Source organism: Henckelia pumila, chromosome 4 (assembly GCF_033568475.1).
Source record: "Henckelia pumila isolate YLH828 chromosome 4, ASM3356847v2, whole genome shotgun sequence".
NCBI classification, from domain to species: domain Eukaryota; kingdom Viridiplantae; phylum Streptophyta; class Magnoliopsida; order Lamiales; family Gesneriaceae; genus Henckelia; species Henckelia pumila.
Genome location: NC_133123.1, coordinates 141,469,631 through 141,488,665, shown reverse-complemented (window position 1 = coordinate 141,488,665; position 19,035 = coordinate 141,469,631). Strand labels below are relative to the sequence as shown.

Here is a 19,035-nt window from a genome sequence, read left to right as displayed (position 1 = left end):
CATGGCCAACTTTCAATTAACATTTTATATATCCTAAGTTTTATAGGGACAAATTTGAGATTAAATCATTGTGTTTTTTTTTTATTTAAATCTGAAAAATCTTTGTTTTTCACCAAAGTAATTTTAACTTTTAAACAAATATCGATATCTTTGTTTATCAAGAAAAAAGAAAAGACCTAACATTTGAAAGCACGAGCTTTTACTTCATTTTGTCTAAACGTTTAGAAGAAGACGAATGCCTCACAAAAGATGCTCATCCAATTTTATACAGAAAATGAAAACTGTAAGAAAAATGTAATGCTTATGTGGTCTCTAATTACAGACTCTGTGAAAACAAAGCAAAGAGAGAATTTTCACACTCAATATCCTACAGTTTAACCATATATATTTCATGAATGAATAAATGTACAACATTTTTGCCCTGTGAAAATAATATCTTCATCTGCACAAATCCTCAGTTTCATCTGCACAAAACTCACTGAGAATTTTCAGTCGAATAGCGCATCCATTTCCACCATATGCTTCCCTTTTAACTTGGTTAAAGGGTTGCTAGAGTATTGAAATGGTCCCATGCTTCCTGCATGAAAATAAGACAACAATTCACGTGTACTGAAAAATATTTACAGAAAACTGTGCAACTTTTTCCCATATTCTTTGTACTCTTTTTACCATCACAAAGATATTGACTAGATGTCGACAATAAGGGAGCCAACATAGAATTAGCATTGCCTTTCATGTTTGTTTCATTCCCTGTTTATTAGTTCTAGTTTTGTATTGATTCAATCTATTAGATAGAAAATGACAGTACTTAATCTTGATTCCATTCATGCTATGTCAACAGGAGAAAGGGGCAGATTCTTTCTTTTTTTTAAAAAAAATAGTTTATACTTTAAGACGAGTCATTGGTAATGGTTTGTTGCTGCTTAGAGGGTTACGAACTATGACAGTACCTGAAGAAGGTCAAAAACCTTTTCCGCTATGTACTTTTGATTAGAAGCAGCACTGTTTTGCTGAAGTTTATCTGGATGTAGGCGAAGCAAAGCTTTCTGGTACGCTCTCTTCACTGCACTTGCTTCTATTAAATCAACAAGGGCAACCGGTTTCCATCCATTTCCAGGCCAAAGAACCTGTAAGACCAAGTATTAGAAACTCCAAATTTTTAACGGGACCTCATTGCCAAGAGGAGTCGTCTTTTTCGCCTATTTCTGCCCAATAAACTCACGACTCGTACAGGGCAAGTTACCAGTCTTTGTTTCAATAAAAGCACACTGCAGTTGGGATTAGCATTGCAAAGAATACTTACAAATTGGAGAGTTGAAAGCAGAGAGCGGATGTTTCCTTTCTTCCCAACCGCCCATTGACGGATTTTAGCATCTATAGCCTGCATGCATTGATGAAAGACCATTGACATAACATTTCATTTTAAGTATTTGGAAGCAAAGTTGAGACATGGAACTTACTTTCATCTCCTCGGAAACTTCATCGCTTTGCGCAACTGTTTCATGATCTGGAGATAATTCTTGAACCTTTGAAAACATGATAGTCAAGGACAAATGATCAAAATCCAATGCTTGAATGGTTTGCTTCACAAAAGATATACCAGCACAAAAATGTGTCTACATAATAATATTATGGATCAATTAGAAAACTTTTGAAGGTAAATACAAGTATGGGAATCAATAAAGTATACCGAGAAGTAGTCTTCAAAAGGATCGTCTGAATTTTCCACAGATACCTTAGAATCCCTGCGAAATGACTCTGAAAAATACAAAGCATCTCTATGATTACAAATTGAAAACCAATTTGTTGGAGTGACATCTAGCAGTTCTTATAAATACGACCACTTTTACCTCATAACTTACCACAAATTTGAAAGAAAACGAAGAACAATTAACTTTTCTGAATGTTAACTATCTAAACTTTACTTGACAGAAATGAAGAAAACATACTTCATGTCCTGATTTGATTTGTGGGTTTCAACAATATAAGCATGATAAAGAAGATTCTACAAAATGGAAAAAGGTAGTTACTTCGAAAACTTGGGTTCTTTGTTTGAGGTTTTAGTAGTGCTTCATCCTTGTTCGGATTTTTCTCTACCTGAAAACATGAAAAAGCAATCAGTGTTCCACAACCACAATTATAAGACAGAAACTGCTTTTTTAACCAAAAAACCATCGATCATGTGATGCAATTTGATCTTCCAAAGTAATATTCTTTAAAAGAAACAAAAGTGAGGTTTACCTTAAGCGAGATATCAGGCTTTTTCTCTACATCATTTGATTCAACTTTTTCTTTCACTTTTGGTTCATTAACATTAACTTCATTCTCCTTCTGATCATTGCCTGCACCTTTCCATCTGTTACTGTAACTCCTCGTAGGAATATCAGGTTTAGGCCTTGAATCGGCTTCATGATTAAAAATCTGAACGAACTCTTTCACCTTGCCCTTGGCACCACTTCTACCAAGATTTGCTGAAGAATTTTCAGCTGCCCTTTTCAAGTTTGATTTGGCTATATCTTCTCTGTTCGAATCACTTTGTACTTCTTCAGTTTTCTTGACACTTTTACTGTCAATATGGACATTAAGAATCTCTACTTTTGGAGCTCCAGTCTCATTTTCTTTAATTTCTGTGATATTTCGTGAAAGCTTGAGTTAAATATCATGTTAGTAACTATAAATACAGATATTCAGTTTGATATGAAATGAAAATACTATCACCTTGTTGCACGACCTCATCGACAAGAAATGCACGGAGAGGCTTTACTTCAGGCTTGACAGGCGCTTTGTTTTCAACTTTCTTTACTTTATTAATATTAATATAATCACGTGACTTCACTGCTTCTGTTTTCACATCTTGCGCAGACTCGGAAGTAACAACACAATTTTTTGCTATTCCTTTGGTTTTAGACTCTAAAATATCATGAGGTGCTTCAAAAGAGTACCGCAGCTCTCTCGTCTCTTCCTTGCTTCTATTATCTTCACTTCCACATTTTGTTTTCAATGATTCCGCCTCTATATTTGCTGAGATGTCTTGAGTCATCACGGTTGACGATTTGCTACGAGTAAAATCACCTTTATTCTTTCCATTAGAGCTAACAAACCTATCGTTCTTACTCGTATTTTTAAAATTTTTCCTGTCAACGAGAGGCGTGAGCATTGGAACTCCTTTGCCAGCCCATTTGTAAATTGAGAAATGAAACTGACTGTCAGCGGTAAGAGATTCCGCACTTTTGTTATCCTTTTTAAAGTTTTCGCCATTCTCTTTCATATCAGATGTCACAGTGGATGACGAATCCTCACTACTAAAAGAAGCCAAGGGACTTCTATGATAAAATCTAGATGAAGAACTTGAAGAGCGAGAGCTATTTAATTGATTTGCAGTACCATCCATCTTAAACTGGCCATGATTCTGAGGAGCAAGAGGAGAAAACCTTGCGGTCGTCGATTTGGAGGCAAGGCTAAAAAAAAAGGGAAGCATTACAAGTAAATATATAAACTATGTCACGATAAAAGTACAGATAGAAACCACTATATGTAACTAAAATATACGAAATTATGGACATATAAACCACTTCTAAGTACTACCACATAAATATTGAGGGGTAGATAGATAGTCACACCTCCCCACCTCACCTGCAAAACATCTGGATCATATCACATCCCCATCAAGATTTTCCATCATTTGTATGTTAAGTAGGCATTGAAGCCAGCCCCTCAGATGTTAAACTCAATCGTTCTTTAACGAGGCTCGAATGCTCATCAAGTTACTTCAGCCAGATTATATATGTGAATATACACACAAATAATTTCTAATACTATTTTAATCAATTTTTCATTCTTAATTTTTTCAAATTTTAAATTTTTGACAAAAGATCCATTGTCAAATCTCGATCGTGGTTGACATCTATAGAGCCTGAGTTCCTCCACCTTGAGCAACATCATATACATTTGAGTATGATCAAGCATCAATCAAGCTAAAAAATCACCACTCAAAGGTTCAAACCAAGCGTTGGGAATTTTCAGTCTACTCAAGCTAACATTATTTGTGATACAAAGCCACAAACACACGCGTGCTTCACATATTTATTCGAATAACCCGAAACAGATTGAAATGAACTCCAATACCTTAACTGAGGTGGGAGTGAAGTGCCAAAAAACTCAGCCTTGGAGACCGGGCTCATGATCCTTAAACTCGGGCTAGATGGAACTAAACTATCTCGATCAAAACTTCGGGGTGAAACATAACACTCATCACCTTTAAATATATCGTGAAAGAAATCATCACTCGGGTATCGGCTTCTTCCCCCGTTATCAGTTCTAAACACAGGCTTTTCCTTTCGCCCATTCCAAGGTGATGAGCTTCCGTCATCTTCAGGATCCACTATTTCGCCGAAGCTGTATCTAACTCTCGATTCTTGCGTCGAATACCGCTTCGGTGGACCCCCAAAAACATCGTTGAAATCTACATCCCCAGAGTTTCTGTTGGGTGTTTTGGGTGGGATTTGGAAGAATGGCCCGGACGAAGCGTGTTCCAGCGTGATGGTTTCGCTCCGCATGAAGTTCTCCATTGTCGTACCCATGCCTCTGCTTCTGGGATTCAAGGATAACGCTCAGAATGGAAACTGCACCGGAATTTGAGTTCGGCAGTTTGATAAAGATTGTATCTTTATGCTTCCATTTTCTTGATCTTCATTTCCAAGAGCTAGAAAACAGGAAACGAAATGGTGGGTGGTGTTAATCTTCTTCTTCTTGTTTCAATAATATTCTTGCATGAAGGAAAATTCAGAAATGGGTTCTTGAAATTTGGCGACAAGATAGATTTTGTACGCTTCCCATCATCCCTTTACTTCCAGAAGCATCAAAATACAAAAGAAGTTGATTTTTTTCAAATTTAAATATGTTGAATGAATGAAAATTCGCAAAGTGGCTTCCGAATTTGGAGAAGGAATATGGGATGCAGACAGCTACAGTGGGGTTACACTAAATTGCAGTGAAAATCTGAAGCCACATAAAGGTTTGAATAATTAAAGTTTGGATAAGAAAGAAGAGGAAAAGAAGGCCAAAAGACAAAAAAAAGTGGGCTAAGCCAAATATTAATTTTTTCATAATTTTCTAGGCGCCTGTTAATTGCGATTTGGTGGTGTACAGTAGAACGAGGGCCACTCTCGTAGAACATGTGAAGGCTATTGCAACTCGAGATTCCCAATTTACCAACTATACTCTCTGTTTTTCAACGATATCTTCTGCAATATTTTGGACTTTTTGAATGCAAAAGTTTGATTCTTTTTTTTTTTCGCTTACGTGTAGCACTTTTGTTGTGGACGACATTTTTCTTGCAATTGTTATAATTAATTATGAAATTTGAATCCCTTTAAAAAAAAAGTATAAAATTAGTAAATTGAAAGGGTAGACTTTGTTCTTAAGAGTGTTCAACCGAGGATGATAGAACTTCTCCTTAACGAGATATCAGATAACAAAACAAATATAAGAACGATCGGGAAAACTAAAACTAAAACATAATTTATAAATTTTCACTTACACAATGCTAAATTAATCAATCATTACAACAATTTAAGTTTAAATATATCAAAGATAAATTGGAAAATAATAAGAATAATCCAAACGATTAAAATAAATTCCAAGCGTGAATTTTTTCTAAACTCACCTTAATAATATACTCAATCTTAAATCACCTATCACTGGTTCAGAAGTAAAATATCAAAACATTCATATGCTTTCATCGGGGGAAGCCACGAAAAGAAATTTGTATTGCGTATACTTTTTTTGTGTTGCGTATGATTTTTGATACTTACAAGTTACAACAAATGTGTGAGAGCACAGCCGCTACCGCGTAACATTAGAAAAATAACCCGAAGTCGTTACAATTTGCCCAGAGAACTGAACATAATGAAACAGCCGACGTGGCGGTAGAGGGAAAGCCACATGTGAACGCCAATAAAAACCGAAAATTCGAAGGCAAAGAATGAAAGCTTTTGTATACTAATTTGTTTTCTTTCTACTTCTAGGATTCACGACATACAGTCAAAATTCAGCCTCAAAATTGTCATGCGTGGTACAATTTCATGAATCAAAAATGCCAAAATCCAGAAGAGTCGTGCTTGCCCACGCATACTTTCTGACTTCGAGCACATGTTTGACGGCAGCGCCTTCTCCATTCCCATCAAACAAGAAACTATTTGCTTTGCTATATTACTGTAGTGATTTGTGATAATAAAAAGTAAGAATCAATTTAGGTAAGGTGATAATTCTATACATTATGACTATTGGCATTAAGCAATATTTCTTCCTCATTAGGGTTGTCGATCTTGGATAGTTGACTGTTGGATTTCGAGTTCATTTTGTTCCACTCGTTTTCAACTCGAAAGAAAACCCATTGGAATCGGCGTAGCATTTCCAGGGCAGTTATAGTGAACACTGTCAGGTAATTGTGTCGAAGATGAGCTGACAGCTTGTACGTCCACGTGCATCGTAGGATAAGATTGCTGCCGAGTACCCAAAGATAAACCTGCAAAGTTGAAAGCACGAAGAGTTGATTCACAAGGTATAGTCATAGATAGCGGCACCAGACGTATAAAGCAAATATGACAGTGATAATCAATCAGTTGCGTTCGGGATCTTTTGTAATATACTTGGTACTGCAACTTTAATAGCTGTGATAATGTGATTAGAATATTTGCCACAACCAGATAATAAGATGAATGGCAAATATTGATTGGTATAGTAGATCGTATAAAATCAAGAGTAGCAGAAGATTTGGGCAGTCTGCATGTTAATATGATAATTAATGCATCTATACCTAAGAAACGTAATTATTGCCAGATCACAACAAAAGGAAAGAAAGAAGTGTTGCTTTACCCATTTCCTTCCGTATAACAACTGGGACAAGACATGTGGTTTACTGAACTTGAAAATCCGAGTGAAGCAACTGGTGGGAAAAAAGAAATAGACAAATAGTCATCAGCTAACCAGACAAGGCACCGAAATGCACATCTCAAATGAAAGGCACTGAAGATGCACATGGAGAAAAGAGATCTGAAAGTGAATCAAATCAAGTAAATTCACTAGAAATCAAGGATCAAATACTTTCATGGCATCTGTACCTCAAGTCCCAATCTCTGGTAACATCCCAGTAGAAAGAGTACAAAGAGTTCGCTACACTTGAAACAAGCCATAGAGGTCGGTACACACTGGTCCACTTGTCAGGGAAGACGTGATACTTGAGGGCCGAAAGAAAAATAACTGGAACCGCAGTTGAATACTTCAAGGCTGGCACAATACACAAATTTTATCAATGGCTCAGATCAACTCATTTTTTGTCATTTATCATCTGCCTGTATTTCCTAATATTCATTAGAATTTCTAAAATTGGCCCGAGAAAAAGGCGTTGGCGGTGATGATGATGAGACGTAGGAGAGGGAAAATGTGAATGAGAAGCAGAACATAAATGAGTCTTTCGGGATGATATAAAACCTACTCTAAAGTGCAAATTCAATGACCTTACAAAAATGCAGGAAAGTCAGATGCACTAATTTACCATTTAAAAGAGATGACTTTTCCCTTGTATCCTTGTATTGTCGAAGGCATTGAAAGAAACGAAAAATATAGGGCAAAACAAGAACTATAGGTATTGCAACAGAGTGACTTCCACAGACTGAATCAGCCTCAAACCATGCAATAGTAGCAACCTGTAATTGATGGCCATGTCTAAGAAATGGGGTAAGCTTTCAAGGAAAAAGAAAGCAAAAGGTAAAATATGTACTCAAAAATTCAAATCGAATTTCACCAAAATTCCATCATCAAACATGCGAAAAATAAATTCAAGAACTCAGAGAGGCAAAGACAGATGTAGCGGGTTGAAATTCTAAGAAATCAAATTTAAATCAGCAATGAAATTCTGTTGACCACATTAGAAATCTGAGCCTTATAAACCACATCTAAGCGGCCACAAGAAACAGGAAACTAGAAGAATCCTGTAAGCTATATTCAACATTATAAGATGAAAATTTTGGATGATCAAAGAAAAGCTAACCTGACGATGGACCATTCGACATACAGAACGCTCCAAATCTGAGAAAACCTGCATGGATAGGCAGGCATAACACTACCAAAGTTAAAACAGCTTACAAGAGATACTATGACAAAAAATTTAACCAGAAATCTGTGTGTTAAGAGAACAGTAGTTACCACTTATATAAATGAAACACAGATAAATCACATACAAAGGTACAGATTTCCTGTACTATAGATAACTTTGTCAAGAAACAATAAGCAACAAGAAGATGTCTACCTTTGACATAGAGGTCAGTATATCAGCTAAAAAGAAGTCAGCAAATGTGATTGCCTGTTTCAGAAAGTAAAACTGCATAAGGAAAAAAAACAAGAAACCCATTGCTTAAACAATAAAACCCTAATATTCATAGATCTCTGTTTCAGATGCAAGGAGAAAAAAGCCTAGAAGTAATGACAAAGTGATTTTGTGTTAGATCTGAGTTTTTGGACAACCAAACTTGAAAGAAAAACAAGACATGGCAACCAATTACTAAAAGAATATCTTATGCAACTCCCCACCATTAGAGAATATAATGAGAAAAACATTGATCTTTGTCAGATTCCATGACAGAAAGGCAAGAAACAGGGGTCGCTGGCCCCCAATTGATTGCTTCTAAAGTTCAATTTTTCTCTCCAGTTCTCTAGAATGATAGAAGAAACAGCATAACAACCATTCCCACACTGGATGCATAACTGTCAAAATTCACGTACAATGGAAAGAAATCACCTAAGGTCCTCCACTTCCCGAGGCATGTAAAACTACTTTCGATAATGGAATCAATGATTCCCTGGGTAGCACAATAAATGTAACTAAACATTACATCAATCTTACCTGTAGTGGCAACAGTATACGCCAGAGGGTCCTTAATAAAAAGTAGCGAGAAGCCAGATGGAAAATATGGAATGGAAACATGAGAGTCAATGCAACAGCAGCATACAAGAGTACCTGCAGAGCAAACATAAATGTAATTCCTGGTCAGATTTTTGCCAGATGCATGATGATCCAAAACAACAAAGTCAATAAGCAAGCCAAGATAACTGTGCATGGGAAAATATAATTTCAAAATAAAGGATCTGTTGACATCATTAATGAGAGGCATGCAATAGACTCCATACACCTTTTGAAAAACTAGTCTTCAAACAGACAAGAATCATAAAAGTGTCCGAAGTAAATGATAGCCAAACTTGACATCTCCATCTAAGAAATTCTCCCATAGTATATCTTAATTAAAATGATTTAAACACTAAAAATCTCCACCATAAGTTTAATGATTTCAACACATACATCGCAAACATGGCCATCCTATTTATTGGATCCCTTCTCGTGGATGTCTGATATATGAACATTGTCACCTCACTTGTAGCTATAGTACATTTTTCCTTTTCAAGCTACATTCCACAAGAGAACATAACGAGAGAATATGTTAAAGAAACAACCGAACTCCTCAATCCACATCATTTGTTCAGGCCTATAAAATCATTAGCAAGAAATTCTGAAATGGAGAACACATTACAATAATATCTAGGAAAGGAATCATCTATTACACTGGTTGGGATGCAGCCAAAGTAACTTCTCCATGAGAATAAAGATACAGATATGCTGTCATGCTAGTTGGGACAATGATCGTCATCCAGACGGCACACTGAAACATTAATTAAATCATGAGTCACAAATAACAAATATATGGCACAGATAAATGAGACAGGGAAACCAAATCTTATCTCTTGATACTAAAAAGTGTGAGAATGAAATCGAAGAAAAATTAATTCAAGCACAAATAAATGTATTGGTAATTTCAATGAGAACGCTTCGATTTCTTGACAGCTGATGCCAAATGCTGTTTGCCACAATGGAAAGAAAACGATGCTTCAATAACTGACGTCGAAAGGCTAATAGTGAGTATTGATATTCCAAATAGGAGATTTTTCCAAATATCGTTGGAAGATTTTTCATCTATTTGAAGTCCGAATTTGCAAGACTACAGCATTGGGAACTACATGAAATGCATCCAGTTTGTAGGATAGCATAAAAGTAATGTTAATGCATGTGCTAACTATACATTTAGAAAATCTCAATAAAAAATTGACGTCCATTACAGTGGCTTCCCAGGAAAAAAATTGAAAAGCTACTGCAAAATTCATAAAAACAGAGACAAGTCATGAATTACTGCATCAAACAACATACGTGCGATAAAACAAGGACCAAAAAGTAAACACAATTTGAATTCAAGCATGACACATAAACAAGAAAAATGTGAAATAAAAGACGGTTTATAAGCTCGCCACAGAAACAAAATGAAGCATACAGCAATAATTTCGACCCTTTAAAACAATTATGTTTCACGATACACGTAAAATATTCTAATATACACGGAATTTATGTATCATAGTGATGATAGGAAATTTCCAAACAGCAAACAGGTTAGTGGAGAACCATCAAACATCTCAGAGCGTTGATGGTTCCAGTTTCACAGTAAGGCATACCGTCCATATTTCTTTATGAGTGAGATGGCTTTGATCTAAGTCAAAAATTTTAGCATAACCAACATTAGCCTGGGAAAAAACCCACAGATTTATTCCCCATAGCCAAACCATCATAGTCTGCAATAAAGCAAACACAATTGTTGAAAAACGATTATGGGCCAATGGAACAAATAAATTTTAGCATGTTCCATATAATAGATCAACTCATGTTGGTATTCACTTACCACAAGAAGAAGTGGATTATAATACAAAAAAGCCTCATACAAAAACAAATCCCTCAGATCTGCACTCATTCTCATGACAGAATCCCATCCAATCTGCAAATGGCAGCCATAAACACTCAATATGAGTCAAATAGAAATGAAGTATATATCATACGAATATTGGTTTAGTCATCCAACAAATACAGGCAACCAAGACATATACAATGACATACTAGATGCATTTAGTGTGTGCATGTGTACATCCATTTAAGGTATAAAACTGACCTTGCAACAAATGAGAACCCATACAAAAAACAGCAATACCTGTGCATGAAGTAAATTGAAAATGAGGTGATGGAATATATAATTCAAACAGAAGCTTTGATTCTCTGTCATTGATTAAGTGACTTGAGAAATACAGTAATCAACTTTGCTTGAACTCAATCACAATATTTCATTAAAAAAAAAAATTAGTAACACAGAAAAATATAAAGTTAAAATCGATTAACACTCACTGCATTAAAGAGAAATGATAGAATTAAATACGCTAGGTGCAAGATCTTCAAGTAAGCATATCGTGTCATAAATCATGGAGAAAAAGATGGAGAAACTGAAGCAGAAGCCTACGACAATGACAAATATTTGATTTGCTGAAATTCTTTCCAGCAAAAAAAGTCCATTAATACTCACTTGGCCACACCAGAATCATTACAGTTTTGGGCAATCTATGGCTAAATCTATGCTCCTCCCGAAGCTTGACACCCCATGACTTGGACGATTGGCATGTGTATCACTAAGAAAAAAAGTAATAAAATAATTAAAATTGTACACATGCCAATCATCCGAAACATAGAGCGTAAAGCTCCAGGAGGAGCATAGACTTTGCCACAATCTATAGAGAGTCAATTTTGTACAACGACAGCAAGAGATGAACTTGAAGTAGGACAAAAGGTGTGGAACACCAAAGTACCGCATATATGTTCGCTAGTTTGAGACCAAGGGCCCTACAAGGTGAGTATGATTTCAAAGAGCTTAGAAAAGTGATTTATTGGTAATACTTTAAATGGCCATAGTACTCGTAACTTTGACAGAATTGGATATGTGAGAAGTACAAGACGATACCAAGGAGTGTTCTCAAAGTTTCTGAGCACATTAAGTTCTCTGAGGTAAATCCAGTGATTTTGGCCATGTAAAACCACTTCTGTTTTAAAATTTAAGAACAAATCATTGCATTTTTTATTTATTTTGAACTTCTCAAAGGCTCCCAATTCTAAATATACTTTATCTATACATTCAGCTCATTCTGGTTGGCTTTTGTATTTTCTATTGTTGGAATCATGGTTTTCAGGTGAATTTCACTTAGTGTTTTAAGTTCAGTACTTCAGTGTAAATGGGAAATGTAGAAATTCTTCTAGAGCAACTGTGGTAATTCATCGAAAATTATAACGATTTTGGCATATTGAAGACGGTCTAGTTCTTGAGGATTTGAAGATAAATGTTCCATCATCCAAATATTTTTACGCTCCCAATCGGAGCATTCCAGCATTTATGACCTCCCATTCAACAATGTTTCAACATCATAAGATCAGACCATACATACACATAAGTTCTACCAAAAGCTAGCGTTTGGAACAAATTCAATGTATGATGAAAATTCTACTCATGTTGCCGGATTACAATTCCTACATTATCAAACTAAAAGTGAGAAAAATAAAAATCACTAATTTCCCTCATTTTTCCTAGTAACGGTACCCCTTTCTTCAAGAAACTAAGAGAAATATATAAAAGACAAAATAGACCTTAGAATCTCCAAGTGCACTCATCATAATCCTCGTTCCCTCAATCCTGAAGGATTGTTGATAGACCCGGGAAATTAAAATTTTCGAAGAAAGTTATAAATCAAAATTTGACCAGGTTATATTCATAACTAACCCAAAAAACCCGGTTACAGTGATACCTTGAATCTCCATAGCAGAACAGGAGAAGGCATAATAGTCACACTTGGCAATGGTGAGCTCACCCCCTTTATTACATTTGACACTGTAGTATGAAAGAAATCTTCTTCAGCACTATTTCCCAGTTCATTTATACCTGGCAGATAGTATCATGAGTCCATGACATAGTTAAGAATAAATCAGTGAAAAAGGCGAAACTATTTCTAAAAGAGAAACTGTGAGATAAATCTTCTCTCACCAACATCAAACACAACAGAACGGCTTCCAGACTTGCGTAAATGCGGACTGTTGTTAGGTACAGATGCAAGATCTCCAAACATAGATGGGCGTGAGATTAAAAAGGCAGTTTTTATGCAATCAACTGTCTTACAAATCACAACAACTGCGAGCAGAATAAACAGGAAAACATCCATGAAGTTGTATGAACATATAGAGCTAACATGGGATATATATCAAACTGGTGACAGTTAGCATGATTATTCGTAATTCAATACTTTAGAAATAGTACTAGATATTTAACGAACGCTTTTCCCAGGGTTAAGTACAGATGAACTTAAGGTGGGGAAGCACCGGCTCGAGATGATTAACTATCATCACATCAAATTAAAGGACAAATTTTCCAATGACACAAAACACTAAGATATAATTCAACTTTCATAACTGGAACGCGATTCCATAGTTTAACTTTCATTTTTAACCATGAAGTAAACTCGATAAGAACACACACAAAACGAACTAAACAAATAAATCGATCAATTTACAACTATATTTCTAGATCCAAGTCCCAAATCTTTCGTCAAAATCACCAAAAAAAAGGACATACACAAGATAATCAACAATGCACCTAAACAAAAAAATTTCGCTCTATCCGAATACCGACGAAACAGAATGATTAATCACCGTGAGATAGCAAGATCCAAATCCAATCACAATCGATCCAGTCCTTGGAATTTTTTGCCGGCGTCAAGCTACAAACTGCAAGAAGTGATTGCCCAGGGCAAGATCCAACAAGGTCTGTCCGCGAGATGGTATTTTGTGTGAGGGCATTTATTTCGGGGTCCCTTGCTCTTCAAAAACACACGTTAAAATTTTTACAAAACTAATTTTTATTGGGATAATTAAATACCAAATTTATAGAATTTATTCTTTAAAAAGTATATTTAAGTTTTGAATAGTTTATATTTTAGTTACAACATATTTTTTTAGGGTATTCAAAACTTAGATGAAAACAAAACCAAAATGTTGCGTTTGATATTACTAACTTTCTATTTCACAAAATTTAAACTTCCTATAATCATTCTCAAACACTGCATAAATCAAATCGAACGGCAGAATTTGAATCAACTTTCAGTCATTCACAATTTGATGTTAGTTAATTTGCCCTTTTAAAATCAATTGAAGCAAAAAAATTATTTGGTTTAAATTTTGGTTAAAAATGAACCAAACATTGGACCGTAGCGGACTGAAAGATCTGAACATAGTACTAATTGATTTATTATTTAATAATGTTAAAATACATGCGAAATAATCGTGTATAAAACCGATGTAATAAATATTATTAAAGGAAATAGTGTGGCAGCTTGGCCCTACATCGATCAATGCACTAAACATAAGCCATAAGGTTGTACAATACAATACATGATTTTGTTGCAAAGACAAAACTTGAACACAGCCAAGTCCAATGTCTAACAGAAAGAACTAAACATGGAATTGAAATCTCTGCAATCGGTTAATTCCACAGATCATTTGCAGCCCACAAACCCTTCCTAGTTCCTGCAAAGAACAGAGAAGAAATAGGAAACCATCACAAAAATTTAAAACATTGGCAAAGAAAAGTTAACCAACGGTTCTGCCAAGTGAACCTTGTAAGATCTCTTGATACTTACAGTGAGGAACGATCTTCCAGCGCTGGTTATCGCCTTTTTTCCATTCCCAAAGAACAATCGTGGAGCCGTCATGGACCCCGCCATGGTTTTTGTCTCCATGGAAAGCATCAACATTGAGACGAATGTTATTAACCATCCTTATGGCTCGGTAGCTATCACCCAAGTCCTTGCTCTCGGTCCACAAAATGGATTCATCAAGAACATCAGGATTGTAAGGGATTAACTGGACCTGTCAAAGGTTAATTTGCAACGGTTAAATGATGATATTACACACATCCCCACATTGGATGCATGAAAAATAAATGTAATCTCTCTTTGCATAATGGTTACAAGTCTATATCTGTGAGCTACTATTTTGAGACAAAGGTGAACAACGTCACCTCTTGTCATCTTGCCAGTGGATTTCAACACATACTTTTTCTGATTAACGTAGAAGACTAATCTTTTGTGATCAATTTCAACTTTCATCTTGTGACCTAATTAATGTTCTCATTGAGAGACGACGAAGCAGCGAAACTAGTCGAGAAAGAGCTCTACCGAGTTGGTGTCATTAATTAAACTGAATTCAGTATCCCTTTTGGCCAGGGAATCAATAGTTATCATCTTGAATCTCAAACATTCCTTAAAAACTATAGTTTTGACTAGAAGCTCTTCTCCGCTTTTCCTTCACAGAATTTTTTCATTGGTGCTTTCTATAAGCTATCCCAAACACACACTGGCTTAATGTAGTCATAGCCACCGAATAAGAAAAATTCATTCAAACATGAAAACATCTAACAGTCATAATCACACAACTTACTCGAATATCTCGAAATATGGGTGTGGATCAAACAATTTCACCACCAGTAAGCTCGAAGAGTAAAACTTTAAGAAAAAAATTAAGCAAATATACAGAATAAACATACTGGATAAGTGGCGCCTATCGAGTGTTTCATAGCTTGTCCTGTGGCTTTGTTAATCAAAGCAAAGCTAGGAAATCCCTGTTCATCTTTCACTCTAGTGCTGCGCCTCTCATCTTTGATCCAGTGCTGAAATCACCAAATTCTCCAGAAGTCATACGAGGAACAGGGAACTCAAAGATCATACTTTTCTACGAAAGGAATAAGTTTTCAAGGGGAAAAAAATGAGTAACCTGAAGCGGGTCTAATGGATCGTGGCGGGCAAGAATAACTTTACCATTCCGAATACTCAAGGAGTAATTACTATCCGCCTTGCAATACATCCGAACGGAGGATCTGACAGAGTCTTCTTCATCCTTGTGGTGGGAACGGTGGTGCACAATCGACGGAAAGTGGGGTAAATGAGGAAGGTGGCGGTGGTGCTGTTCTCCCGCCTGTTGGGGTGGGGGCGGGGGAGAGTAGTTGCCGAAGGCGGGTGCAGGCGGAGGAGGATATGGGTCCGGATGGGAGGTGTGATAGACTTGCGGCGGAGGCGGGGGCGCAAATCCATCGTAAAAGGGAGGCGGAGGCGGAGGTGGGTAATCTTCTATTTCTCTGCTGTCTCGACCATGGTGGTGGTGGTGGTGGTGGTGGGAGTGGTGGTGGCCGCTGCCGTAGGGGTACGCCATGTGCTGTATGTACTGGTGGTTGAAGGCTTCTAGAAATTTATAAGAAATGGAGAAGTTGGTTTCATGCGTTTAACTTAGCGGTTAAGTGATTCGATTAATCGCACCAAAACTTAGCCGTTGACTTGTAATTTTCTTACCCCTCGTTCACAAGTAATTGTAGTCATTTGTTAAATTCCAAAAAATAAAAAAAAAAATGGTTAGATAAACACGTATTGTGTTTCCTTACTTCACGCCTCTTTTACCTTCCTGTCTGTATTTTCTCCATTTGTTCTTGCGAAAACACCAATTTAAGTTTTTTTTCGTCGTGTTCGTGAAATAAAAATATTCATATTTATAATCTAAGCTGAATCGGGAACAAAATATTAACTTCTACAATGAGATTATTTAGGTGAAGTAAAATATATATTATATATTCACCCAATACACCAGTACAGCTACAGAGCTACTCGAAGGATCTGTTTTTTATTAATGATAACGGATCTCGACACGTTTATTTTGGCTATTATATTATTATTATTTTTATTATTGGCCAATAAATTTACGATTACCGGTGTGAATGAATTGACAAATGACAAGTACTTCCCAAAAATTATAATACAAAATCTCGCTTAAAACGGGGATAAATTCGCATTAAGTATTTAAACCCAAACACATATGCATGTTCAGTCCCCTATCAGAAAAATATTTGTTTGAACTTCCTTGGCCCACATTTTTTTCTCGGATGAAAATGAGTACAAAACATTGAAAATAAAGTACGAATATATGATATTCCAGTACAAAACATTAAAAATCTGGTATAAAAACTAAGATTTTGAGTATAAAATTAACATGAACATTTTTATTAATAAGAAAAATATGTCATTAATATTAATATTTTTAGTATTCAAAAATCATATATTTGTACCAGATCTAACACATTTCGTACTCAAAAAACATATATTAGTGCCCTATTTCTGATATTTTGTACCCATTTTCATCAAAACATACAATTTGTCATTAATGTCAATATTTATCTATATATTTGAGTACTCAAAAATCATACATTTATACCAGATTTTCAATGTTTTGTACTGGAATATCATGTATTCGTACCTTATTTTTAATGTTTTGTACTGATTTTCATCCGAGAAAAAAATGTGGGCTCAGGGAGTTTAAACAAACATTTTTCTGACGGGGACTGAACATGTATATTTGTTTGGGTTTAGGTACTGAATGATACTTTACCCTTAAAACGGTCCACGCATAAGATTGAGCTCTGAATTCTGATTCAAACTGAACAATATTATTTTACGCACAAATTTTACGGGCTAATTGCATCCACACCCCCTGTGAAAAGTATAAAAGGCATAAAACTCCTTAAAAAATATTAATAGGCTAATGCATCCCTCAGTTTTTTAAAATGTAGCACATTTCACCCCTATGTTATACAAACTTGGGCACATTTATACCCTCTCAAAGGGGTTTTTATGCTAATTTTTTTAAAACATAGGGTCTAACATGCTATTAATTTTACACAAGGGGTTTTATGCCTTTTAGACTTTTCACAGCGGGTGTGGATGCAATTAGCCCCAAATTTTACAATCCTCACGGGTTAATAGCTCAATCTGAAATTATTACTTTTCAATAAAAATTCTACTATCTCACGAGTTAATTTTGCGAAACAATTCTCCTATTTGAGTCACTCGTGAAAAAATATTAATTTTTATGACAAAAGTTTCAAAAATAAAGATCATGAAATCGTCTCACAAAAAACCTACTCTAATTTTATTATAGATATATATATCAAATCGAACTATTTAAAGTATATAAAGTATTTATAAAAGATTTGTACACATTAAATTGTTTAGTATAATATATAGCTGATCGTATTTTGAAAAGAAATTATAACTAAAATTTATATAATAACTCAAGTCTATTTCCAATTTTCATGTCAGAATGAGGTTGGCATGAATCGAAGTCCCTAGCACCAATTATTATTTATTCATCTACACAGCATGCTGAAGAACTAACCCACGAGAATGCAGTCAATATGAACACACAATTCCAATTTGCATGAGCAAATTCTTTAAAATCCCATACAAACTCATCTAAAATGAAACTCAAAACTCAAAGTTGGGATTCTTTTTTCTTGAAATGAAGGTGGTGGCAGAGATATTCACTGGAGGCCTGTTCTATGCAGAAGTCGAAGAAGAAGCTACGGTAAGGGACCTAAAAAACAAGATTGCAGATCAAGAAAACCTTCCCATGGATCGACTCATTCTAATGCTCAATGCTGAACAACGTGATATGATGAATGAAGACGACATTTCTCTCAAAGAATATGGGGTTCAAGACGGTTCCCACATCTATATTTTCTTTGAACCCCTTCCTGATGACTCGACAAATTCTCCACCCATACAAGATCCTTTCCCCGATGAGTCTTCGCTCTCTATGGATACCTCAGGAGAATCTTCAAGCGAAACCGACCCAGTAATATACTTAAAGGATTCTCCGACCTCAATGAATTCTCCGCCATCTTTACCCACCAATGATCCTCCGGATCAGAAAGATGAATGAACATTATCATATCTAGGGAACACAAAAAATAACAATGCTAGGTCTTTAGCAATTAATATTTGGTATCTACTATCTAAATTCCACATTAATTTATCTGCTATTATAAATTTATACAACTAACATGTGTTGGGAGTAGCAATTATCGACAGTATCCGACGTGACACACCAATCAAAATTAGATGTTTGGCCTAGCGTTTAACGTGACTAACTTTTAGTTACACAAAGGCAGTTCACAAATCACAAACTACGTATAAGGTTGACTAAAAATACGCCGATTCTGACTACAAGTACTCAAGATAAGTTTCGATAAGATA

At 35.6% G+C, this 19,035-nt stretch overlaps 3 protein-coding genes across 5 annotated transcripts; all 3 read right to left on the bottom strand.

Annotated features, from left to right (window-relative positions):
* Positions 1-224: 224 nt before the first annotated feature.
* Positions 225-5,192, bottom strand: LOC140863479 (J domain-containing protein required for chloroplast accumulation response 1-like). 2 transcript variants are annotated; one of them, XM_073266937.1, is made up of 9 exons: positions 4,126-5,192; positions 2,719-3,458; positions 2,242-2,627; positions 2,031-2,097; positions 1,691-1,758; positions 1,461-1,616; positions 1,304-1,381; positions 951-1,127; positions 225-577 (listed from the first exon to the last, which is right to left on the bottom strand). In XM_073266937.1, exons 1-9 carry the CDS (start codon positions 4,578-4,580, stop codon positions 539-541), a joined length of 2,166 nt encoding a protein of 721 aa, XP_073123038.1. In that variant the 5' UTR covers positions 4,581-5,192; the 3' UTR covers positions 225-538. The 2 variants fall into 2 exon arrangements, with proteins under 2 accessions (XP_073123038.1, XP_073123039.1); XM_073266938.1 differs by having other exon boundaries at positions 1,461-1,526; positions 4,126-5,189.
* Positions 5,193-5,984: 792 nt separating this feature from the next.
* On the bottom strand, positions 5,985-13,782 carry LOC140862233 (uncharacterized). 2 transcript variants are annotated; one of them, XM_073265241.1, is made up of 14 exons: positions 13,557-13,782; positions 12,951-13,094; positions 12,715-12,848; positions 11,043-11,081; positions 10,779-10,871; positions 10,555-10,671; positions 9,618-9,713; positions 8,903-9,016; positions 8,309-8,362; positions 8,051-8,098; positions 7,556-7,706; positions 7,122-7,287; positions 6,877-6,946; positions 5,985-6,526 (listed from the first exon to the last, which is right to left on the bottom strand). In XM_073265241.1, the coding sequence occupies exons 2-14, from the start codon at positions 13,030-13,032 to the stop codon at positions 6,269-6,271; spliced, it is 1,422 nt and encodes a 473-aa protein (XP_073121342.1). In that variant the 5' UTR covers positions 13,033-13,094; positions 13,557-13,782; the 3' UTR covers positions 5,985-6,268. The 2 variants fall into 2 exon arrangements, with proteins under 2 accessions (XP_073121342.1, XP_073121341.1); XM_073265240.1 differs by having other exon boundaries at positions 13,613-13,782.
* Positions 13,783-14,243: 461 nt separating this feature from the next.
* Positions 14,244-16,207, bottom strand: LOC140865562 (ricin B-like lectin R40G3). Its single transcript, XM_073270241.1, has 4 exons — positions 15,731-16,207; positions 15,504-15,626; positions 14,599-14,827; positions 14,244-14,485 (listed from the first exon to the last, which is right to left on the bottom strand). Coding segments are annotated over exons 1-4 (789 nt in total). The 5' UTR covers positions 16,166-16,207; the 3' UTR covers positions 14,244-14,483.
* Positions 16,208-19,035: the final 2,828 nt, after the last annotated feature.

Coding starts and splice junctions, on each gene's coding strand:
- LOC140863479 (XM_073266937.1), bottom strand. CDS start 4,580: ATGGGTACGACAATGGAGAACTTCATGCGGAGCGAAACCATCACGCTG. Junction 2,628..2,718: donor CGATGAGGTCGTGCAACAAG/GTGATAGTATTT, acceptor GAAATATCACAG/AAATTAAAGAAAATGAGACT. Junction 1,617..1,690: donor CTTTTGAAGACTACTTCTCG/GTATACTTTATT, acceptor ATTATTATGTAG/ACACATTTTTGTGCTGGTAT.
- LOC140862233 (XM_073265241.1), bottom strand. CDS start 13,032: ATGTTTGGAGATCTTGCATCTGTACCTAACAACAGTCCGCATTTACGC. Junction 12,849..12,950: donor TTCTGTTGTGTTTGATGTTG/GTGAGAGAAGAT, acceptor ACTATCTGCCAG/GTATAAATGAACTGGGAAAT. Junction 11,082..12,714: donor TTCTGCTATGGAGATTCAAG/GTATCACTGTAA, acceptor CTTCATGCACAG/GTATTGCTGTTTTTTGTATG.
- LOC140865562 (XM_073270241.1), bottom strand. CDS start 16,165: ATGGCGTACCCCTACGGCAGCGGCCACCACCACTCCCACCACCACCAC. Junction 15,627..15,730: donor ATCCATTAGACCCGCTTCAG/GTTACTCATTTT, acceptor TGGTGATTTCAG/CACTGGATCAAAGATGAGAG. Junction 14,828..15,503: donor CGATAGGCGCCACTTATCCA/GTATGTTTATTC, acceptor AACCTTTGACAG/GTCCAGTTAATCCCTTACAA.